The 26239-nt window shown below is 46.2% G+C and overlaps 1 protein-coding gene across 7 annotated transcripts in view; it reads right to left on the bottom strand.

The window, feature by feature from the left end:
• Positions 1–1047: 1047 nt before the first annotated feature.
• LOC112564238 (nuclear hormone receptor HR96-like) overlaps positions 1048–26239 on the bottom strand; it is a 210326-nt gene continuing 185134 nt past the window's right edge. For 5 of the 7 annotated variants that reach the window (XM_025238917.1, XM_025238922.1, XM_025238923.1 and 2 more), the window contains 3 exons: positions 25327–25534; positions 11680–11846; positions 1048–10456 (listed from right to left, as the gene is read on the bottom strand). In XM_025238917.1, the coding sequence (XP_025094702.1) occupies positions 9349–10456; positions 11680–11846; positions 25327–25534 (1483 nt within the window). In that variant the 3' untranslated portion in view covers positions 1048–9348. The remainder of the gene's footprint in view (positions 10457–11679; positions 11847–25326; positions 25535–26239) is intronic. The other 2 variants (XM_025238920.1, XM_025238924.1) reach the window with 1 other exon arrangement.

Genomic DNA, 26239 nt, shown 5'->3' with positions numbered 1-26239 from the left:
AGGCATTTTATTACTGCACTGCCACTTCCACCACTGAGGGAAATAAACTGCTCCTCTCTATGGCGAGAGGGAAAAACCTTCCTGTCAGAGCGGACGTCGATAATTTGTGAGTGAGAGAAAGAAAAAGAAATAAAGAAATACGTGTGTGTGAGAGAGAGAGATGAAGAGAGAGAGATGAAGAGAGAGAGAGAGAGAGAAAATGCGTGTGCATTCACTTTAGGATACAGATGCAGGTGCAGATGTTAGTGGCGGCGGTATCCATTAAACTTTTAATCAGAACATTTTGCTACCCACTCCATTATAAAATTCTAATTTATTGCTCCGTCTTAATGGCGTTGATGATGCTGTTCTAGTGCTTTCGCATTTCGTCCTATCGCAAAGATTGCGACACTCCTCCTCCTCCTGCTGCCGAAATGAGTTCTGTGGCCACAACTAGCATCGAATCGATGATGTCCGCTCTCGCTCCCCAGAAATATCTTGACAGGCTGTGCTGTCGCCATGTCGGTGGTGTCACTCCAGATACGAAAACAATTTCCGTGTCGGACCCAAGTACCCTTGTATATGTACCGGCAAACTTCAGGTGGAGCTGCTTCCAACAGACATGCAATCCCCTCCCCACCTCCACTCCCCCAAACGGTTTCGTCCATACACTGATGGAAGGATGGAGAAAGGGAGAGAATTTCATTGCCTTCACATTCCTCTTCAATGCTGTTGCTTAGCAACAAATTGGGAGACAGGTTTGCGAGTTGCTGAATCTTTATTCTTGCGCAAAAGTTTTATCTTCCTTTCTCGCGAGCGAACGCGCATACAGCCTCCCCCTAGAGAGAGGGAGGAGAATAGTTTTACTGTCTTGTTATTTTTAAGTGTTGAAGTGAAAATATATTCTTATTGTTTGCTGTTGCTTAGCAATGACAAATTGTGGAAGAAGTTGATAATCTAAAGCTTTATGTCAAAAAAAAAAAAAAAAAAAAATCAGCGTACATCTCTGTTTCACGCGCGCGCACACACACACACGTGCATCATACACAGAAACCAGAGGCAAGATTATCATGTAATGTCAAGTTTATTGTATGAACATCAGAAAGTAGGCTGCACACGCCACACGCACAATACTTTCTAACCAATCCAAGAAAAAAAAGTATGGCGAGAATATGAATATTAATGAATGACCATGTTTGGAAGAGTTGATGACATCACCAGCTGATGGTGAGCTAATCATTGGCAGGCAAGTTCTAGGACGTGGACATGTAACATTTGACGAGTTCAATGGGAGACCGGATAACGTGATACGTGATTCTAACATGCTACGTACGCCCAGCTACGTGAATAACGTTCGACTCAAGCAGCAGAATATATTTGTTATTCACATCGCAGTCAAAGAGGACAAGAAGAATGGGGGAAAAAGAAGTGCTGGAAGAAAAGACAAAACAAGGAAAAATAAAAGGACTGGGGAGGGGGAGAAGTAATTTTTCTACCCTAACAAAACATGGCGATAGACGACCTCGTAACAAAATTCTAACACCACCACGTGTCGGGGGAAAAAAAATGCTGTTTGAATTTTGTGGATTGTATTTATTTAGACGGCTGTTCCACCACCCACATTGACATGACACGGACACACTCGAGTTATAAAAGCACAAACTTCGCTCAGCAGGATGTATCGTCTGCCATCCCGTCTCCCATGAACATCATGAAAACGTCAGTGACGTCTGCGCGTGCGTGATGACCTCTGAGAGTCATAACAACAGTGCGCATGCCCGCGTTTCTTTCACGCTAAACTTGTACACACTTCAGTGAAGGACATGATGAGACGAAAACAAAGAACAACCGGTCCGCTCTTAGCGATAAGAACTGTTAAAAACAAAAGTATAATTTCTGACCCCATTACTCGCAACAACAGGAGATCGCCAGCGTGAGAAACATCACGACCCTCCCTCTCTATCATTCGTCCCTCCCTTTTGAACTGCGCGGACATCCAGAGACAATGTCTACAGGGCATTCAGAGTGTAAGGGGTAGGGGGAAAGGCAACGACAACTCCCAGCCCTCCCGCTAACCTTAACAACTATCTTTGATATAGTCATCAACTATTTCTATCATCGCAAAGAAATTCTCTATTGTCTCTTTGTGTTATACTCTTCTTTTGTTTCTCCAATAAAATATTAATAGTTAAAAATAATATATTTGAAACGCTGCACATTTCTGAGAATCAACAAACTGCTGCCTTGGTCTCTATTTCCTAGTCCGTCCACAAGCCCATTCCGTCACGCGAGTGATGATATAACAGGACCATCAGGGTCTCTGGTCTACATACATCTTTTGTCTTGTCGTAAGAATTTTCTTTTTTTTTTTAAGAAAAAGTCTATGTACATATTAAAAGAAAACAGACGCAGGAAAACTAAACAACAACACAATATAACCGTACTTCTGCCCTATATGTCTCTAACACGAATGTTAGTAATGCAGTTAGCAATTCATGATACTCTCCACATTTAAAGCGATTGCAACAATACCCACAATAAAAAAAAATTCCTGATAGCGGCTATGGCTTGGCTTTAATGCTGAAATAATGGTCAGCTCGTATACCTGAAATGTTCTAATACAATTTTCGTGTAAAGTAATGCAGGTACCCACAATCAAGTTCAAAAGTGAAAAGGGCGACTAAGCCGCCTCTGTCCATGCAGTAGACAACTTATGTCTCCCTCAGACTCGGGAAAACATTTCCTGAAACATGTCGCTGACACAAAAATCCCACCGATCTGTAAAAGTGTTGCAGCATGCACATTCGTGCACAAAACAGTGTGTACTAAGCGACAGTCGGTTCTGGAGACAGATACACATGCAAAGGTATACAAAGTGTGACAAACACAAATCGGGAGGGAGGAGGAGGGGAATAAAATAACAACATGGCCTCACTGCTCTGTCTCACCCCCCTTCCTCGCATGCCTGCTCACATTTCAACATCATCTGAACGAGGGAGAATTCTTTGAATTCAATAAATCCACAACACAGACACCAACAAGTTGTTTTAGAAGTTAAGCCTTTGTGCTTAGCGTTGTAATATACAATGGATAAACTGTGAAGAAATCGCTGGGGGCAGAAATGGCCAAATCTTCCACTTCATTATTTTTATTTATTTTATTTTTACATAACAACCGTTACACAAAAAACCCAACCAACCAAACAAACAGACAAAACAAAAGATGATAGTTTCTGTGTAATCCCACATCGTTGACAAAGATTAACGTAGATAAAAACTTGAATGATCAAACGGCCAAATGTAGCAAGGTGGAGGAAAATGCAGTGAAGCAAAAGCCACGAGGACATCCGAGCTCTGTGTCCGCTGCACATCGACAGACTAATGACCTTTATGCTACAGCAACTCTTTTCGCATAATTCCTTTTTTTTCTTTCTTGATAAATGTCATACTGTGTTAAGCTGCTTTTTTTTCCAGATGCCAGTTTGTTTACAAACAAATCCGTTCTAAACAATTTTGCGTACATTAATCTTACACTTTGGTGGAACATACTTTTCAAGTGTTATAACGCATCAGTAAGGGACCCGACTTGGCCTTTCGGGATGAAAGGTTTATTTTCAAAAGGACCGCTAAACAAGATGTTTAACCGTTTTCCTGGAGGCTAGGAATCACGGGACCTGCCATATAAGACATTACAAACAAAGCAACTAATAATGATAATGTAATGATCTAAACATTTCCCCCCATTCCTACCTCATTCCCTAGCCAGAAAACAAGAAGGTGTGGCTGAGATCACAAGTGAAAAGTACATGTCTACCTGTATACGCCACGTCATTGTAACAACGCTATGGCGGAGGCCGAGTGCAACAAGCGGGTGTGGGGACAGTCGTGAGGCCGACTGAGCGCAGGTCATGAAAGCGAGGTGGGAAAGGTTAACATACCAAGGAAGGGGTCGAGGCAATGATTACCCGATCTTGCTTTTAAAAGAAAGGCAACACAGGCACTTTTCCATAAAAGGCCGAAAATTAACAACTGTAACTTTTAAGACGATCGTAGAAAATTCACGTTAATTGTCGGGTTACTTGTGACGGTACAGAAAGGCCAAACCTACCCGTCCCTTGCTGGGTAGCGAGTCACAAGATTCTGTCCCGAGACCGATGACGAGACGAGGAGAGAGCGAAGATAGGAGAGGGGATGGCAGAGAATCAACAAGCTACACACACTGACATCCACATACGGTTGCCTGCAAGCTGTCTGTCCACTTCTGACCGCGATCAACACATTTGAGAAGAGAGGCCTGCTGCACAGAGCTGCAACATGCCCGGCTGCCTGCCGATTCCACACACCGGTATCACGTGATATCATCTTTTTTTTTGAACTCCCAGACAAGACAAACATCATTCTTCTAGTGCCAGGACTAAACTCTAAAAAATCGCACGGAGACAAAGCTGCAAGGAGGTATTTTGCATCAACAGCAGCGACACCAGCTTCGACCATTAAAGCTTCTGCCCTATCTACTGTAGTGAGAGGAGCTGGACATTGGCTGGAGCAGGTAAAGTACGTACATTTATTGCTTACATGCGGCACGGGGCACCTCCCATCCTGCCAACAGCTACTGTCAGGTGCACGTGACCAGCACCGAGCTGTGTCGCTCCTGATGTCTGGGGCAGCAGTGACGAGCTCAGAGCCTGCGAACCCTGTACAACACAAGTTGCTGGCACCAGAGGCGAGACACACGAGTAAAGCAGCAGTTTGCAGGTCGGCGAGCTTCTGATGTCCTGGGAGGTCAGCGGTTCATCGGGTGTCTCTGCCTACATACCTTCTGACACCTGAATCCACACGAAAATGTCCGCGCGCGGGACGACGGGGGTAGGGAGAGTAACCCCAAACTTGTCCTGACCATATCAAATACTAATCAAGTGCGAGATGGCGTTAGCGGTTTATACAAATCGAAAAAAGCATGGTCCAAAATTATTCTTGACGGAGTCATTCATAAATGTTGTAAACGATGATGTGGAAAATAAAACCAATGTATAGACAGAACGTTTTAAGAAAACTCAGAAAAGGGAAGCAATTTAGTTTTACTATGCACCTTCTGACCATTCATATTCATGGGTTTTTTTTTAAAAAATATCTTCCACGATTTACCCACCGCTAGTTGTTGTTGGTCCCTTATGCACGCTGGTGACGAAAATGTACTTGTATATGGAATTCAGCTACAAGATATTCGTGTAATAACTGTTTATTAAAAAAAAATACTCATAAAAGATTTTATCAAAGTGAGCTCTTTACTCTAGCAAACCGACTAGTGGAAAACCAGAATATGAGAGCATAACGAGCGCTGACTACAGCAATAATTATAATCATCTTCCACGTAATAGCGCTATATAATCATGTAGAGTACCTCAGTGCTTCCATAGGAGCGGCCGTCAATCCACCCTGTCTGCAACTGTCGTTAGTTGATGCTCGTCACTTAGAAATCATTTACAACCAGTTTTGTTGATGAAAAAAGAGAATTTACTATAGATGAGCGGATGTTTAGAGCCGTTTGAACCTTCAGATTGTGTGATTATTCTCAGCGAACAGTCACAATGTTGACTGCGGTCGTGGTAAGGAGCTGACGACAGTCTTCAGAAACAAATTTGGAGAGAAAGTGAGACTAAGAACTACTACATAGCTTCACGGTCCTGCAATCAAGAGGTCCGCCGACCATGGCGATAATCCAGCAACATCTGTCACAACCAGCGCTGGGGCCTGACATGACAAGAAGGAAGGAGTGTCTAACTATTTTCTCATCTAACAGAAGTTTCACAGCTAACCCCACTTCGCGATTTGTTTCAAACTCGAAATATCCTCTTAGTTGCAGTCCATCGTAAACGGTTGCTGTTTTTTTTTCTTTGTGGAACTAAAGAAACCCGGGAAGAAGGAAGAAAGGAAACTGAGATCCGGTCACGTGACGTATAGCATTCTGGGGTTGTTACAACTTCCCTGCAGACAACAATGTAAGGCCACTGTAACACAGGCCTGTGTGTTTGGGGGTGAGATGGGGAGGAAGGGTGGTGGTGATGGTGTGTGTGTGAGGGGAGAGGAGGAGGAGGAGGTTGCATTTCAAACACCCGAGCGACGCCGTCATGGCTGCCTGTCCTACTGTGCACCTCGCCAGCATGTCGGAGGCAACCCTGGCGACAGCCCACAAAACACAATGACTCCCTTTGACAAGCTCCCCGCACAAAAAGACTGCAGCACGCAAGGGTGTTTGCAAGCGCGCGCCTGCACCCAACACGACGACCGAGCTCTCCCATTTGTTTCTCCCAAACTGCGACATGCTTGGCACTATCCTTGCTCCTCGCAGGCCTGCCCCATACACCCGACCTGCAAAAACACTGGCGGTGCAGCACGAAAGTCAAACAAGACCGGAGAACTCATTAACCCCCATTCCGACCACTGGTCACGCTCTGTCATGACGAACCCAAGCGTGTAACTCCCTTTGCCGGGTGGTAAGTCAAATAAAGGAACTTCTCCCCAAACAAACGGTGTGATGATATTGACGGGGCTTATGTTGCGAACAAAACATCTCTTTTAAGCTTTGACAGGCGAGCGGTGGAGTGGCAGAAGGAGAGATTAGTAGTGTAGAACGCTAGGTTCTCCTCGCAATCACCAAGCCCAGCTCGGCATCAATCCCACTTCCTCGGACATGTCAAACACCCGCTGGATACAGTGCACTCGCTAATCGCGCTGGCTGCAAAACAAAAAGAAGCCACAACAGATGTGCCATCATCATGACGCAACCCATCCTCTCCCCTCCCCAAACCCCGGGATCTCCTCCTACATCTACAAGCCAGTGCCAGGAGGAGTGGCAGTCTTTGTGAGAACGTTTCAAGTTTGGAGAAGCCCGTTGTCTGATGCACAGTTAGGGTCGTTTAACTTCCATATAAGACGTTAACAAAAAACAAAAATAATATTCTAAACAACACAAAGACTTAACAGCTAACTAGCGGTCTAGTTAATTTTCTGAAGACAAGTTGACGTCCACACACAGTTTCTCAGCGTTTTATGGACCCCTCCCTACCTTGACATCCCAGGGGAAAAATATGATTAGGACAATGTCCTTGCACTCGATGAATGGTTAAAAAAAACCAAAACAACCAAACAAAAACCAACAACCAGCCAACCAGACGCCATTCACTTTCGCATTCCTTGTGGCGACTTAAAATAAAAAAGTAGTTAGTGACATTATTGTTGACGACAAACCGTTGACTGAAACTTGCCAATGATTAGACTGGCCAGCTAACATGACGGCCGGATCCTCCCCACCCCTCCCCGACTATGACGAGAGGCTAACAACCGGACCTAGTCGCTGCCCACGTACGATGGTGACCTCGGTGACCTCAGCTAAGCAACTCAATGAGGAACATCTCTGCAACTGCTTAGTGCCTGCGTTGGGATAGATTGTTGTGTTTTAGTAGACAAGAAACAACAGCCGAGTGCCGAAACTTTCACGAAGTTTGTGTGCATTCCACTAGCTTTCTACTCACGCGCCAGAAAGAGCTCACATTCTTCCATAAAGAGCAAGTAAAAAAATTTACTACGAGAGGGGAGAAATCTCTAATGCTGAAGGTGAGGTTCTGTGTGATTTATGTTTATATATAGAGATACATAATTCACCTTTCAGCGCATCCTGTGTACCAAAGGCAAGCAATGCTGCTGGGCGTTAAACGCAAATGATTACTGTACACAGCTGTCTAATAATGTTTGTGACTGGCTAACAAGGCTCCCTCCCTCCTGTCTGCTGTGACTACCGCATGTCACGTGACTGGGCGAGACCTGCCCATCCTCTACACACACTGTAGCGACGTCTACTAGTAGCTGCACGTCTGTGAACAGGTGACACGTGACGAGACATGTGCACACCAACACACAACGACAACAAAGCAGTAAACAGCATGCATCATCATCACTTTCAACAACTACAACCCCACCCAACCCTTTCTTTCGTTAAGAAACACATCTCTCTCTCACACGCACATACATATGTGTAAACTTTTGATGAAACATAAAAACAGCCGAGTGCACTTTCCCTCCCCCCCTTTCCCCAGCATCAACCACCCCAACCCTACAAATTTTCTAAGACACAAGACAAAGCAAGCGCAGGCTTTGAAGCAGTCCCGAAATTCAGTCACAAAATTGTTCACAGCGCATGCGCGACACGCACTAGTAGGTAACAACACCCTCTTGGCACAGAGGACCTGCATGGGGTGCGGCTTCAGGCACTAGATGACAATCCTCACTGACCATATTCCCAGAGTCCTGGTGTAGCCTCTTGACCTCACCCTCCTGCCATGCTCTGACGCCTTCCCCCACCCCAACAAAACGACGTCACTGAGATGGAGACGTGAGGAGGTGGTTGTGGTGGTGGTGGCCAGCAGTCTTACACTCCTTCCCCACCTGTCTACCCAACCACCCACACCCCAACACAATATTCATATTAAAAATTCAATCGTCATCCGTACAACAAATCACCAGCTACAGTAAAAAGTCACAAGAGTGTCTGGCAAGCTTGGCCTTCGGCGGTGACAACAGGCAAACTCGGGAGTCATGCAAGATGGCCGTCGGAAGTCCAGTTAGTCCCTGGCGCTGACCGACGAATGGCCGTCCTGGTCGACGCCCAATCCCTTCGTGTGAGACCAGCGCCTCTAGCGCAGTAGTCTCGGACAGAATTCGGAGCTTATTCTCTATCCCTCAGGGCGGAGTAGGGCGGGTGGGTCGTGTTCATCCCTGCAATAAAGGTGAGATGTGGGAGTAGGGAGGGAGGGGAAACTGGGGGTTTCCTGCAGGCAGATTATGCGTCCTGCACTTATCATCGATGAGTTTCCAATGTTGTTACTTAATGACTCTAATTAATCAAACTGGACGAGAGTTCGAATGGGGGTTGCTGCTTTTTCTTGTTTAGGAATGGGTGGGGGGTAGCTAAACAAACAGAAAAACAACTGTGCGAAATGTTACCGCACGAGTACGTAGGACAGGTAGGTAAAATCAGAGGCGGTGCTTGTAGTCGGGCTCGCCGAAACTTCTGGACTCCTGCCTGCCTCTAACTGGACGGTCATCGGACAGAGGAGGAGGCGACTTAGAAGCGACGACGAACATTGCCTTTTGTCTACCACAGAACTCTAACAGATGGTGACCGTGCCGACCGGACACGGAGCCCTTACAGGAGGGGGTGGTAGTTTGGAGGGGTGAGGGTGGAAGATGGAGTGGGAGAAGAGTAAGTACCGGACCGCGCATGCTCAGACTTTGGCGGCCACGTTGTTTTGCCTGTCCTTCGTGAAGGCGTCACACTAAAGCCGGGGACCTGGAGCAGGTCGGTGTACGTTCGTTACTGCGGGTTGGGCGGCATGGCTGTGTTGACCAAGGCGGGATGCGGCAATAGATGGGGCTGCGGCAGGACGTGGGGATGGGGACCGACGTGTGGTATGTGAGGGGGAGAGAGGTGCGGGGTGGAGGATGGCAGCGCAGGAGCCACCGGGGGGCTGTGCGGGAGTGGGGAGGTGACGGGCCCAGCGTGGGTGGGAGAACCGGCCCCTTCCATGGTACCACCACCACCGCCGCCACCACCACCGCCGCTGCCGTGGGAAGTCTTGCTTGGCCGCTTGTCGTTCTTATCGAGATTGTGCTCCAGCACTTCCTTCATCAAAGGTTGCAGGCCTTCTGGGTTGATGCGCAGAAGTACCTGCGAGTGCTCCTCGTTGAGGTTACGAATGTCCACCAACTTCATGAGCAGCTTGGGGTACAGCACGCGCACGACGTGTGGCGGGTGTTTGGACTCCAGGTAGCGCAGCAGCAAAAGAGCATAACGCTCCTGCTCGTCCGCGATGTACTGCTTGTCGGTGATGGCAGGCCGGTCCGGCGAGTACAATGCGATCATTAGCAGCAGAATCAGCACCGTCTCGTCGGCGTGCAGGTCCAAGGCCAGCGAGCGCACGAACTTCATGTGGTCCTCGAAGAGCCCCATGCCGGGCATGCTGGCAGCGTCCGTGGCGATCTTGAGCTGGTCCGTGGTCATGGCGTACTTCTCCTTGTCGTAGGGGTCCAGGAACTGCTGCTTGTCCTTGTCGAAGTTTATGACCGAGCGGATGATGAGCAGCTCGATGCTGCCGCCCTTCAGCAGCCCGATCTGGTCCGCCTGCGACAGCGCCTTGAAGGACTTGATCTTCTTGGACATGTCGATGACGCGGCGCACGCTGATCTCGGCGATGTTGACCAGGTCCGTCATGGACGGCCGCTCACGCGAGATGTCGGACTCGACACAAATCTCCAGCGACTGATGATAGGCGCTGACCACCTCGCTGATGGCAGCATCCTCCTCGGGCTCCAGGGGCCGCAGGCGCACTTGCGAGGAGGAGACATCCCCGCTCTGCATCTTGGTCTTCTCCACGTCCCGGAACCTCCTGTCAAAAGAGGGAGCAGGTTGCTTCAGTCTAGATCTGTGATTGGAAGAATCAGAGAAACACACCAGTGCTATCAAAAAACGTCTGCAATAAAGGCGTTAGGAAGAAAAAACCTTCCTAAATTCAATTTCCCTTGAACATCCCGATTGAAAAAAACAAAACAAAACAAAAACACGAATGAACAAAGAGAAAAAAAAAAGATTAATATTTTGGCTTGGATAATTTTATTTCCGTCTCCCTGGGTGGAATGTCTATAAATGGCCAACACCACTTTACTTTTTTCCACCCATCTTTTATAAAAGTGGTCTATAATGCATAGTTCCATGTTCCGTAATGTACTGTTCCATACTTAAGTGGAGTTTAACGCCTACTGCCATGGTGTGCATTAACCCTTTTTTATTGCTGAGTCTGTCCTGGTCTTAGATGGCTCTATCAGTAGTTGACGGCGGCTACCTCACTCTGTTTAAATTTTTTTAATCTCGAAAATAACTGTTCTCCGTTTCTCCGTAGTGACTGTAAAATATAAGGCAACGTCACATTGCAATTATTGCCTCCAAACAGAGAGAGAGAGAGAAAAGAAAGACGAAAGGAGTAAGCAAAAAAGTAGGTTCCCCTTTCCTTAAAAATAGAAACTAATAATTAAAAAAATCTCCAAAACGACTTTTCTAATTTTTGATACGTTTGCAGACTAGTAACAATGGGATTAAATATTTTTCACAAGTTTCTATACTTATACGCTCCCTTAAAATACTTTTCCTTAAATTTTCGCCTTTATCATCAAGGCACACTGTCCATCTGCAGTTTGCTGAAAATGATATATGATTGAATCCTAATGATCCACAAACACTACAGGCCACATCTTCCTATCAAGTTCTGTGAAAGCTGTGAGTTTTCTGTTTTCAACTTGCAGTTTTTATTCCAGTAAGTTTGTTTAAAGGAAAAATCCTTACTGATAAGTAAGAATTTTAGATCTTCGTTAAAAATTAATATACAAATTAAAAAGCACAAGGAAAAAACTATAAAAAGTAGGACCGACTTAAAAAAAATCCTTTCATATTTACTTTTACGATACTATTAGTACATACAGTTAAAAAAAAAGATAAAGCAAAAGCCAGGCCTCTGTGATTAACCAGACTACACCACTGTGGACAGACGATGATCAGAGGTCGCACATGCGCGTTAATGCTCTAACGGCAGACGTTTCCGCTCTCTAAAACTTCTTCTCTGTATATATAGTCACGTGACCAAGCAAGACTCACCTATTCTCCTCTATACGCATCCTCTTGCGCATCTTCTCCTCCTCTGTCAGGATGTACTCTTTGCGCATGCCGATTTCAAAGCACTTCCGCAGCCGACATCGCTTGCAGAAACGTCGATTGGACACGTCCATCTTGCACTTCTCCTCGTACGGGCACTTGAAGTACTCCTGCAAGGTGAATGAACAAACTAATTATCATCACAATAACAAGTGTATTTACACAGCACATTTCCACACCACAGCAGCCAACTCGTTATTTACGACACCAAAACAAATACACTAACAATTAATATTGACACAAAATGTATCAAAGCGTTAGTGTAACAATAACTATACAATGAGAAGAAAGTAATATGTAAAAAATCTCATTCGTATCTCCCCCTCTTACACGCGCTCGCATGTACAGCTTTTTGTTCGCTCTGCTAAGAGAAAGGTCGAAAGAGTTCCACAACAGTAGTTGTGCCAAATGTCGCCTTCATCGCAGTCGACGAAGATGTTCGTTAAGCGGTAACGATCTGCAGCTCGTGAAGTTATTTACGTCCTTCTCGACAACAAAATAGTCTCATCTGCACATCAAGTCTTCAGTAGTATCCTGGTATCCACGTGATCCCCAAGCAGGTAGACTAGACTATTGCATTAACGTGTTTAAGCACTTAGCGTGTGTTTACTGAACATTTATAACCACGTGACACTGCTGTCCTTGAACTTAGCAAAAGCAGAAAGACACGTACGCAGGTTTACGAACTAGTTGAGTGGATATGTGAGGGAGCGGAGAGGCTGAAGTACAGAAGGAGAAAGTTGATCGAAGACCATTTAGCCTACAGGATGAACACTGTGAGACGTCTCTCGAGACAGCGTCGACAAGGAGGGAGGGAGATAGAAAGAGGGAATTATCTGTTGTAGCAAAGGAGTAAACAATCACCCTAACCTGCTACCTTGATTCTAAATAACAAACTATCTGCTCCTCCAGCCCTCTCTCTATTTCACACACACACAGAGAAAAAGGAGAGAGAGAGACGCAGGAAGGAAAGGAGTCAGTCACGTGCAGAGGAATCCAAAACCTTCTACTTGCGGGAAACTGTAGGTATGAAATGTTATAGCAAACTTTCCAAAGCGGCCATGATCAATACACACACGACAGGCTGTTGTCTGTTAGCGTGGTCTTCACACAATTAGTGTACTCGTTGTTGTCACAATTAGCGTGGTCGTCTCACCATACCTGGCACCTGAGCCGCCGCGTGCGACTGAAGGTAGGCGCTTGACACTAATCAAGCTAACCCCGACCCTATTTATTTCTCATTAAAACCAAAGCCTGATGGCAGGCACATGACGGTTGAGTGCAAGGGGCGGGAGAGCGATGTCTCCACGCTTGTAATTCTCATCCCCGCCGGTGGGTCATCTTTGACTATCATCTCTCCTTATTCTTCCCTCTTTCCTGTCTCCACTTGGGCAGCGTGCAGGGTGATTACCGAGTGCGCACCCCTCCTCTGCCTTCACTCCAGCCTTATCAAGGTGCGGCTTAGGTCCCCCGGGAGCGGGCGATTAAGGAGACATGCTGAGGAGTCGCCGAGCAGGGAGATCGATGGGGTCTACGAGGTAGATAAGCCGCCGACCTGCGCCTGATCGATACTCGCCCGCCGCACAGTAACGGCGGTATGAACACCCACAATGCCCCGCACACCCACACCATGATTTATGCACGTCTGCTTGTGTGCTTGTCCTGCGCGTGCAAACGCAAGTTCCTTTGCACTCAAATCTGCTGTGTCCAATATCAACCATCTAGAATGCAACTTGAAAAACAACACAATCATGTACAACATTGAAATAATGTGAACACATCACATTCAATTAATATATATATACAAAGTTCAGACACAGGGCCAGTCTCGAGTTTGTGGTTGATGTACTACTCCACCATTATCAGCATTAACTGACAAAGTCTAGTGTATTATTTCGTATTTGCTCCACTGCCATCACATCCGCGCTGACGTTCGTCCCATCATCTACAAACTTTCAGGTTGGCAGGTGGAAGAACAACTCACAATCAATAATTCACAAGCACTGAGTCGCCACATCTACAGATATGGAGTTCAAGTACAACTTGCACCTTCATCACTTATGCATGAATGAAGAAAGGTACACAAATGTGCCTCGGTGCTACTACCAATAAATAAAAAAAAAAATAAAGCTAAAAGACAGTGAAAGCATGGAGGAAAAATGAGTGTAGACTATGGACCTGATAACGGTAAAAACCGGCCTCCTCCTGTCTCAGTCTGTCATCCTACTGTTTGTCTGTCTCCACACAACACTTTACCACAGTCTAAAGGGGCCGAAATTAAACTCCACCCTGTAAGTGAACCTCGCGTTGTGACCTGGAATGGTCGGTTAGGTATGATGAGTGTGTGTGGGTAGGGTTAGTGAGTTTGGTGCTTGTCTAGGTAGTTTTATTCTCAAGAACACCACTAGTCAGCCCACAGGATGCTGATCTCGGTAAAATACTAATGCAGACTTAAGTCGCGGTTAGCTCAGAACCATTTTCAAGTGAATTTCAAGCTCTGATGGAGGAAGGGGGAAGAAACTTTTTTATTACTCATTCCCTAAAGAACACCCATTAGCTGAATAAAAGAGAAAAATTGGGTGGTGGTGGTGGTGGTGGTGGTGGGGTGTATGTGTGAGGAAGGGTTGAACATACAAAGCTGAAATCTTCAATCGACCGCACTAATGGATTTTGAACGGTGCGATTGGAATCTTCAACGTGTTCATTATTTTCTTCTCTTTTTTTAGGTTCGTCTGCGTTAGACGTGCATTAGGAGATCAGAAGAATTTTTTTTTCCAGAAAATTCCGTTCATCGATTGGGTGGAATCGACGACTGGCGAAGGTTACAAAACTGAAGGTAAACAAACTGGAATCCTGTTCCAAAGAAAACGAAAAAAAAAAAAAATCATCTGTCCGTTTCGCTAATTTTCCTCCCGTTCTGAAACATCCAGTGTGAGAAGGCTTGCACACCTGCGTCAGAGACGACAACTCTTTCTGAGCAAACGACTTACCTGCACCAAGCACCTTTTAAGTTTCAGCCATTCACAAATTTCCATAAATAAATCGAAGCCTAGACAAAAGTCATCTTGACCCTAACAGCGCCTCTTAAATCAGTTGTTATCAATCGAAGTAGGCGTTCGAACTCCCACCCCACCCGTTCCGATGCACAGCACGAGTCAGAAAGCTGACCTACAACAGTAACACAATAAGCAGGGTGGACCGTGGGGCCCTGGGATGTGTAACATCAGGGTGGCCTTTGGGAACTTGCATATTCAGCACAAGACTAGCCCAAGTCCAGGCTAAAAGACCCTAATGTACAAACCCTCCAACAGCCGGCAACATTTTTGGTTTACATGGCGCCTCGAGTTAAGAACTAATAAATCATCGTTGTCGTCGTCAACGACGTCGTCACCATGACAGAGACAGTGGGTCTCGAAGTCAAGCCTGCCACACGCCATGGTGGATGACTCAGAAAAGCAGCAGGGTGGTGGTGGTCGAGTGGGGAGGCGAAGGAGGGAAGCTGTAGACATGCATGCAGGATAGCATCGGTTTACCTGCTTTGCACTTAAACTGCCGCTCTCCCCATGAGCGGTGAAAATTGGATGAATTTTAATTTAACCTGCCTTTTTTTATTTTTCCGAGGCAAGAAGGGACGAACGGGTCGAAAGCAAGTAGTTTGAGAAAATGAAGCGGGAGGGGACACACTGAGCGCCTAGGAGAGAGGCTGCGGATGGATGAGTCTCGGCAAAGAAGTCCTCCATGACAACCGCTTGCGGGGCTAGCCGAGTCTGCTGTTCTTATCGGCGCACGGCAGGTATGAGAGTCGAGTGTGGGACAGACCCTATGGGCGTGCTGACGAGATACCCCGAAGCCTCGGGTGTATGCAGCAGGGTGCATGCAGATCACATCATTACCAACCCGCTTGATGAATCATAGCCATAACATTATGTGTTGATTTTAAGCCTCTTGCATGTCTTGCTCTAAATAAGCTCGCGCGCGCGTGCGTGTGTGAGAAAGGTCGTTGCACACTCAATACACGTTGTATACAACGAGCCAGCATGGTCACGGTCTGTATTTGTAGACAACAACCAGTCCTCACAGTGTGGCAGATCTTCTCACATCGCATGCTCGAGGGCGCACGGACAGCTGGTGGCGCTAGTACAGGGTCTGGGGAAAAACAAGAAGCGACAGGGGAACATGGCGACTAGGGGACGACACAACCTCCAGTGCACACGGATGTCATAGCTTCTGATCCCATGAACTCTGATGTCCGAAAGGTCAAATGTTAAATGGAGGAACATGCTTTCGCTGAAGACACGGTACCCTTTGTCTTCCTAACTTTATTGTCAAGTTACTCTTCGCGGCATTGCCTTTCGTGGCTCTCATCCGGGTTCCCCACATAGACACCCAAACTGCACGGCCTCGACTCGACCTCACTGACCTCAGAGATGGAAGTCATGTGCACAGTAAAACCATGCGCATGTTACCGATGCGATGTAATGAAATGGAGTAACACCGGCAATAATCTGCATATTACACAGCGCATACACGTATTGAGAGAGTGGGTGTCGGCCTAACGCTACCCCTGACACCGCCACAAAAGCCCGGACATTGCGCGTTACAACGGTTATATCTGGAAAAGTCACGGCAAGGGCAGCCCGGTAAACATGAACCTGAGTGCTGGGTCGTCACGACAGATTTTCATCTCCTCTTCCATCATCCCCCACTTCCTCTCTCTCTCCTGCGAGCATTCTCCCCGTTGTTAAAGAGTCTTCCTGAAGCAGGAAAAAAACCCAGCAGCAACAAAAAACAAAGACACACTAACGCACACTTACAAAATCTTCGCAATATTCCCCAGAAACATATTTCACGATAAAACGTGTTGGGAGGTACATATCTTATATCTTCAGCAAGTCCGGAACTTTTTCACCACAATAGGACATTCGCTATTTTACCTTAAGCAGTTTCCGTCCAACGTAAACGAAAAAGATGACTGATAGGATTAGTGCCATTTCCTAAGGTGTACGATTTTTTGGAGTAAAACAATTTCCTAGTTGGTATCTATATTTGAAAGGTTTTTTTTAGTGTATACCAAACAAGTGAGGAGGGCAGAACCTCTCCACCACCCTCCCTCGCACCGTAATCTTGAAGACGACAAGCCCCGACTGTGGTGGGTAGACACGTGACCCACCCAAACTACCCGAACTACTTCACAATGGTAGTGGTCCTGCTGACATCAAACTGCCATCTGTAGGCATCGCCCCACTGTGAGGCTCCCCCCCTCATCAATGCCAGGGTCTTGTCCCACAACCTCCAGTCTTGGCTTCGCTTCAGTGACGTACACAGCGTGGCCCCTGACGACAAGGACGCGACGGGGCCGACAACGTCACGCATGACATCAGCGTGCAGCCAGGCGTGGCGAGCTCACCTTGACGCCAGCGCCATGTAATTACAAACTCTACCAGATGCAACCAATCCCCGCCAGCAGAAGCCTCTGGTAACACGCAGAGCCAATGCTCTTAAATATCGAGACCGACTACTAACTGCCGACCAATCGGGGCGACTTCAATGTAGTTCAACGTCCTGGTAGACGTGGTCGTTGTTGCCTCAGACGGCCGTGAGAAGGAATACGTCTTTACATTTTTAAAATGAAGTAGGGAAGAAAGTAGACGCTTGTAGGACGCCTAAACATGGGTTCTGACAGAATGAAAGTGTGTGTATGTGAGAGAGAGAGAGAAGGGAGAAAAAGAAAAAAAAAACACAAGAAGAGCAGGTTTTGTTCGACTATCTGTGGTTTCCTGTAATTTTCTTGTCCCTCTGAAAAGTAGAATATTTTTTGGTCCCAAAACATGTATTCGTGTCATCAGCTTGTGCTTTCCAAACAGGTTGGTGAACGAGAGATAAACAAGAAAGCAAAAACAGGCGACACAGATGACACATGATAAGAATGAAATGAAAGAATGAGAGATGAATTACTCCCAACTGTGACAGATCAGATAAAGGCCCCACCAAGCGGCCATTTTTTTAAAAAACCTCTGTTTTACATGACAAGGTAAGAGAGGAGAGAGGATGACGCCGACAGGCAGAACCGCAGGCAAGTGTCCGCCAGCCCCGTGGTCGCTCCCATCGCTTAATTCTTCTTCGTCTTTTTTTTTTTTTTTGTTATCCCTCGGCATCTTGGAACGCTGCTCAAAACAACTTCGTCTTTGGCCTCGGATGGCGAGCCGAGATTCCAGCTAGCTACAGCTGCTTTGAAGTTATTCTCTCTCTCTGGCTACGTCCCTGCAGAAGACAGAAGACATTCATTCCTTGGGCCCCTCGAGTTTGGCAGAGGCTGCTCTCCACAAATCGTGCTTTTTGGCCAAGGCGACGAAGGTAAAGCATACAAGCCCGCCTGGATGCTCCCTCCCTCCTCACAACTCCCACAGCGAGGACGAGCAGCAGCAGAGGGTCTGCCAACATCAACCCAACCACCAAGGTCTCTTCCAGCCAGACGGTCGTCCACTCTGTCCACACGTACACCTGGGAGCATCCACCTAAGCATCTATCCCACCTTCCTGGCGAGCCAATGCGGAAACCTACGCCAGTACCTGGCAAAAAACAAAAAACGCAAAACCCCTCTTGAATCACAGGACAACGCGACACAGACGTGGGAACAATAAGGTCCCCGGTCCCTGCTCCCTTGGCGGGGGCCGATGCTAGCCTTATGATCGTCAAACGTCTCCAAGGCTTTCAGCCACCCTCCACCACAGCCTCCCACAAATTGGTGGATTGCAGAGAGAGCGTGCACCTCGTGCTGCCAAGCCACAGGACGGCTTCCGGTTGAGACCCAAGGCCTGGGGGAGACGGCGGCAGTCAGCGTGTTTGCCAGCTTGTCGCACAGTGTGCACAGTGCCCTGCCTTGGCCGGCCGCAGCTGACAGCCTGAAGGTCTGCGGTGGACAGCACCACAACGTCGAGGACAAACAGGATGCTGCGGGCTGGCGGCCCTTTTGCTTGTCTTCCCAGCCCTGCTTGTCCCCATCTCTGTGTGTGTGTTGGGGGCAGGAGGGCCCCTATTTGCTCGCCAACACGGCAACTATAAACAAGGCATGTGCCGCCGTTGTTTCAAGGATAAGCGAGTAGTGGTGAAGGTTTCACCCCCCTCACTCTTTCTCGACCTCCATTCGTTTCCCACAGAGTCAGGTTGGGACTCTCTCACTAGGCTAGTCCCAGTAACCCTGGTCTAAGGTTGCACCACAAATGTGGCTGAGAGAAGCAGCACAAAATTACTCGTTACGAAAAACATAATACTGTTCACTGTCTTGAAATAAATAAATAGCTTAATTGTAAAATGAAACGAGTGCGAGATCATGATGTATTATCATTATCTTATTTATTCTTGAGTGATAATGAAGAAAAAGGCAACATGACGAAGACCTCCCTACTGCCGCGTTCAAGGCGCGAAAAGGGAGTGCACCTGAACAAGTCTGCACGACCTGCTGTTTTTTTTTTAAATTAAGGAAGTGAAGGTGGTGGTAGTGGTGGCGATGTATCACTGTCGGCGGTGGTGGTAAGGTGTCACTGCCGATGCTGCGGTTAGGTACATGCCACAAGCACAAGCAGCCACGAGGGCAAACAAGGTCCTCCCTAAGCAGCTGGGCGTCGCCCTCAGCAGATGGTCAGGTGGTGGCGCTGCCATGTTTGAGTCGATCGTATTTTAATCTTTTATTAACATGTACTCTACACATTCTTTATCGACTACTTTTCATCATGCCGTTTATATCCTTAATAAATACTCCTCTCGCTCTGGAGACGCCCTTCTGCAGCAAAGCAAGTCTTGAAAGTCTTATTACACTTCTCTTCTGTCAAACATTTGTTGCCCTTACTTAAGTCACCGCTGACAGGGACAGGTCCCTATTCTGCGCTAAGCTGGATGGCAAGGACTGGGGGCTATCTTTCAAACGTTTTATAAAAAACAACCTGGTTTGTTGTCTGCTCCTCCCTTCCCCCGTACTTTTAGCCCTGCGCATCATAAACCAAAGCCTTTTTATGCTCTTCATGGCTTTATTTCATTGTAATCCTGGCTACAACCCTGAAACGCGATCTGAGTGTTCATGCCGAATGACTCCAGCCTCGCTGTCAAATGCCTTCATCTTCATGCTCTGTCCTTGCACCTGACATCGGCGCGAACTCCACCCGAGTTGTTGTGGATTATGCGTGTTCACACAAACAACTTCTTTAGGGCGATTTCGCGTCCTTCAGAGGAATTCTAGGTAAGAGCATTTAAATGTAGAGTTATTTGTCTCATGGACATCTTGGTATATGAATGTCATCCGGCACAACGACCTTACAAAGACAGCTACAGGAATTTGGTCTTCTGTATTTTCGCATTTTTAATACACGGAGATCCTGACTTTGGTTGAAAACCGCGCTACAAAAGCTTACATTATTATTACATGTATTAAGGTGGTATTATTATTACTAGTAGAGTCTTTCATCTGACATTTATACAAATTATTAAAGCAGATCAAAAAACCTCACATCAACAAAGTACGGCCCGAAATACACCTCTAAAAAATAACCAACACTTTAAATTATTGTTGTCGCGGACATGCAAAACTTGGCATTAAACAATGGAACTTCGGCCAGTTAGTCAGGTCGGGGGTCATCTCTCCACTTTAAGGCAATTCTCTGTTGTGAATATTCTGTTCCTCATTATGAAACAGCCAAAATAATGACAGACAACACTGCACGTACAGCATGAGTAAGTGTTAAAATAAGGACTAGCGATGACTTACCTTTCTACATGCAGAGTTTATGACTTCCAAACTTGTCCAATTCTGTGTCAGTATTCTCACCGTTTTAAAACTTAAGATGTCACTATTTAATGTGTACCAACTGATCGTCTAGACACAGACACAGACCTATTTAATAAAAAGTATGAAGACATTTGCAGCCGAACCCCAAACAAAACACAAAGAAAGACACCACTGGGAAAACCAATTCTCAAAATATTAAATGTAAAATTGCCAGGCAACACCTATACCCCGTTACAACTGTGTTAGAAAACCACTACCCGCCCCTGCACTGCAAGTGTTGTAGTGTATACTGTATACCCTGTATACACTGTGTTGCTACAGTTTATGTAACCGTCACTACAAGCAAGGCGGTTGGTGCGTCGTATTGGAAATAAAAGGTAACCGCCTGGATGCTGGCTGGATTCTTTGTGGCTGGAAAGTATTCCTACCTCCTGCACCCACCTGATAAAAGTGGGTATCTACCTACTTCATCAGAAAATATCAGCAGCGGATGAATAAGGTTGGGGTGCGCTTTCCATAAGCTAGGCCGTTGTCACGGGCAACGACTTACGGGTGACTGCGTCAACAAGCAAGTTGACTAGGAGACTTTCAATAGCAATAATATTGCTAATAAAACTTTCTGTACACATGGCGATGTTGGCCGCTCATTTTCTAATGGCGTCTCGGTCTAAGCAACAGACATTGTAAAGTCCCGAGGACGACAGGGACAGGTGATGAAAGAAGGAGAGAATACATGTGATGGGTAGAAGCAGTGATAAGACTTGCTACCCGTATTATCAGATCGAAAGAACTAAAGAATCCTACACTCTGAGATACCTTCTTAAAAAAGAATCATTCTTTCTGACCACAGTCGCATCCCTGATCAATTACTGGAGTCCTGACCACCCTGAATTCATCACGAAGGAGAAGTAAACCCAGTTCTTTTGTCGACAAGTGTCAGGACCCAGAGAAACGAAAAGTTTAGAGATATAATTTTCCAGAGTCGGCCAGGAAGCAAACATCAGCAAATCGACACGGCCCCCCATCTCCACCTCCCTGTGGACGAGACGGTCGGGGGAAGTTGGCTCACGTGGTCTGTAAGCAAAACATCCTGACGAAGACATTCCAGCCAAGGGACTGCGGAGTGAAACTGCACGTGCAAACACACGCCTCCAGGCAGCCTCCTGCCCCGAGTCCCTCCCCGCTCCCATTCTTCAAATCGCTCAGCAAGCAAAACGAATTAATGCACTTTTCGTGCACACACTTGTGTAAAGGCCACTTTGCTTTACACGACGACTGAGATGGAGATGCGACAACCACTGACACTACACTACCATATAGAGACATATAGCTACAAACAACTACATTATCTCACAACTACAGACACTACACTACCATTCAGAGACATATAGCTACAAACAACTACATTATCTCACAACTACAGACACTACACTACCACACAGAAACAAACAACTATAAACAACACTACATTATCTCACAACTACAGACACTACACTACCACACAGACAAATAACTACAAATGACACTACATATCTCACAGAAGCAAACCTAGAATAACACTACACTACCACACAGAAACAAAGAGCTACCAGTGCCACTGCATGATTTAATCTTTAAGTTTCTCTCTGGCATATCTATATCTACACATAATATACACACGACCAATGGTATTAAATGTATAAATATACCTAAACAAATTATAAAAGCATCGCGTTTATAAACTACGGGTGGATGGATAGTGATGTTGACCAAAGGAGCGCCCAAAAGGTGCTAAACTGTGGCTTTCCCACCAGCTTATCTATCATCACCTGGTCAGACTCTCGGTGCATACTGCTTCACTCTCTGATTTTAGAAGGCTTAAAAGAAAAAAAATGTGGAGGAAAAATGTGTGTGGATCAGCAGGCACTCACTAAGCCCTAACAACGCAGTGGAAACAGCTGCACACAGACGCACGCAGTTGGTCGAAGCCCGCTAGGCGGTGTTGCGAGGTGACGGGTAAAAACAGACGAACGAAAGAAAAAAAATCCCACTGCATGGTAAAATATCCAACAGAAGAGTCCAAGCACTTCACTTTTTTCAAAGAACAAAAGTCGGCCAATTTTCCAACCTTTTTTCCTTTCTTTTGCTTGCAGTGTGAGTTCCTTACACACTTATCTGTAGGAAAGCCCATCATACACTTAATCAAGCATAACGGAAAGCCATTATACACTTACTGCAGTCGTCACTGTACTTACACATGCGAGCAGCTGTTCATCACCTTCCTTATTAAGGCTTGCGAACTCTATTACAGGCCTACTCTCTGTTGATGGCAACTGTGTGCTTAGACAAACCACGAATTTACATAATTACACAAACACTGAGACTGAGCTGACCGCTTGACCAGTCCACCACATCCACACAGCCTGCAGGACAACACAAACATTCCTAACTACTGAAAAGCAAAGCGGAGGTGAAAATATCAACATGTAAAGACAGGCTGCAATTTAGAAAGAAAAGGTGAAAACATATATTCTTACAGATACTATGATCTGATACTATTTTGTGTAACTTAAATGTAATTTTTGCCTCTCTTATTCTATTTTTAATTTCTTTGTATTTTGTTAAACTTTGTTGATTACATCTTTTAGTGGTTGAGAGTGTTTTGTGTATAATAGCATGTCATATTAGTGTTTTGTGTTTCATTTTCTTGTGTTCTTATTTGTCAGTGAAGAGGGTGCTGCCTGTGTTAGCTGTGATATCAATGTCCAACTAAAGTATGGTATCCAAGTTATAGATGCTTTACTAAATATTAAATAAAGTATTCAAATTATAGTTGCTGTACTAAATTAAATATGGTGTCCAAGCTATAGATACTGTACTAAATTAAACAAGGTATTCAAGTTACAGATGCTGTACTAAATAAAACATTGTGTCGAAAAGCTATAGATGCTGTATTAAATTAAATATGGTGTCTAAGGTACAGATGGTGTTCCAAAATATTGTGTCCAAGCTACCGATGCTGTACTAAATTAAGTATGGTGTCCAAGTTAAAAATGCGGTTGTCATCTACAATTCTACACCAGTGTTAAACTTACCTCACCAAAAGAATTAAGTGAAACCCATGCAAGAAAAGCCGAAGAAAAGCTCAAACACCAACCACCCCACAGAGTTCATGTTGGACTTTCGCCAAGGCGAGTAACTGTGAAGTTAGGCTGATGGTTACAATATTCACCGAGACAGCCAATACAAACATCACGAAACACAAGCGACCTTTTGCACTAACACCAACAGCACGACCTGTCTGACATGCTCACTTCCCCTCATTCCCACTTACAAACATCTCCATCGGAGGTTTCTGTATTCGAGCGCTCGCAGGTAACACAAACACGTGCACAACAAAGTCCTACAGAACTTACAGCACGTGCTCAGGTCATACGTTGCAAGACACATAAAAGTTTGTAAGTAAAATGAACCAGTGTTTATGGTGACAAGCGAAGCGACTGTCCTGGGTTCTACTGTCATCAGTGTCGGGTTTTCGCCCGCAGCCTCCTATAATAACTGATTAAGGGCACGTGACGACACCACAGAGCAGAGTACAGGACCCTAAAATCAAGACTAATACAAACCTCGCATAAATCTGTCACTAATCCCTGCATCCAGTATGGAACAGTATGCACCCCACTCCCGCCACATGCACCCCTCCTGCCACCAATCCCCCACCCCCTGGGTATTATCTGCAGACTCGTACTGCCAAACAGCCGGCCGGTGTTTGTAAACTATATGATGACTCTTTACATAAAACACTTCGTAGGCGACAGCAAAAGCTCTCCACTTGGACAAGTAAGTGGCCGCCAGGTGGTCAGACTTGCGTAATGTTGCTCACACTTCAAACCTCTCTGCCGGAACCCTTCAAAGGAACAGTGCGCACAATGCACCCCAGGCATTTCTTAAAGCAGCGCTAACGGCCCTCTCCACCCCTCCCCCACCCCGACTTTTTTCTTCTCATTTTTGCATCCGCATATGAGGTCACAGCTACCCCAGTACCCTACCCCTCTCCAGTGCACCCTGAACCGACGACGGCCCTCCCCAACATCCGCAACAGCCCTCCACCATCTCTTGCACGGCTGTTGTGAGGCAGAAGTTCGCACCCCTCAAAGCCACCCTGCACGACGTCATGCACGATCCCACCCCACCCGTCTTCTGAGAGCTGTCAAACATGGTCGAGGGCCTGTGTTGCCAACCCTCCTAGGTGGCAGCTCCGACTGCAAGCGTGTTGGGTACGCAGCTGACGCTGGCCTTAAGGAGAAAAACAACAACAAAAATAAAGCCTCGCAGCTTCCTTCAAACGGCGATGCAGCGCAACCTGATCCGCGGTGCGTTGAGGGTCGCGTCCCGCCTGCTCGCTATCAGGCAGCACAAACAGCGCTCACTCCGGGCTCGCGGCATCAAACACTATCCATCTTCTTGTCTGCCTCTACCTACCTACTTGCATGCATGCACACATCTTGTCTAGCTACCTGCATGTCTCCGTGAATTTACCTTCTGGGCTAGCTCTTTGTCTTCTATTTTGCCACGCATCCAGTGCTATCCATCGTCTCATCTATCCGCGCCAGAACTACTCATCTACTTCGTGACACACAAGACTATTACAGCTTCAATACACAACATAAGGACCAGAAGAAAAAAAAAGAGGGAGGCAAGATCTACCCATTATTCTTTTCTGCTGTTGGGTATTCGACGAGGGATTTGGTTTGGTTCAAGCATTGACAAGACTAAAAGATGAGTTGAGTGACGAGGATACACGACTGCAAAAGGTGCTGAAGGCTACTCACCAGTCCTTTAGGTGCATTGCGGCGGAAGAAGGCCTTGCACGATTCACAGGAGATGGCGTCGAAGTTGTAGCCGAGGGCGCGATCGCCGCATACGCCGCAGTACTTGTCTTCTTTATTCTTGCGAGTCTTGACACACCCGTACCCGTCCGTTGGCGAGTGTTCCATCGGCCGGAAGTGGTGTGACTCCATAGAATTGGAATCTTCGAAGCTGCACAGACAGAGAAACAAATCTGAAGGGTTGCACTTTTCATCTCTATTTCTGTTTGCTAAGAATCTGAAACAACTGGTCGACAGTGGACCTGAGGGTGAGGACGAGAGAGAGAGAGCGTGTGCGCGTACAAACACATCACGTGGTGCAGATATATATATATAGTACTTAAGTTTTCTAGATGCGTTTGAAGCGCAGGCTTGTATATCAAGTGCAAAAATTCAACAGACTGTTCAACAGACTGCAGTGGGGTCGAAGACTACCCCGCACCTCCCCTCATCAAATCCTCCTGTAATACGTGGAACTTTCCACAAGTAGTTTCAAGTAGGGGCTCATCTGTTAAATCGTACATAAGTAAACTGAGCATACTTGAACATATCAGACTTTCACATGCAAAACACTGCTTTTCTCGTAATGAGCCTGTCTTTGCAAGTGAATGTCAAACTATCGCTCATAGACTAGGATTTTAAAAGATTTACAAGGTAAAATAGCATGAAAAAAATCCTTCAAATATTTGAAATACCATATTTTCCAGATTGTGTAAGTCTACTGGACTGTTAATTAAGTTAAGCTATTTGGCGATCGCCAGCAGGCACGCGCATGCGCTGCTGTAACATCCTGTTGGCTGTCGTCGACACCCCGATGACGGAGACGTCAGTAGTGGAGCAACCGCCAACAAGGAGGCAAACACACACACGCACTCAA

This window comes from Pomacea canaliculata, linkage group LG5 (genome assembly GCF_003073045.1).
Source record: "Pomacea canaliculata isolate SZHN2017 linkage group LG5, ASM307304v1, whole genome shotgun sequence".
Taxonomy (NCBI): domain Eukaryota; kingdom Metazoa; phylum Mollusca; class Gastropoda; order Architaenioglossa; family Ampullariidae; genus Pomacea; species Pomacea canaliculata.
Note: the sequence above shows the minus strand (reverse complement) of the source record. Positions and strands in the feature narration are given on the sequence as shown.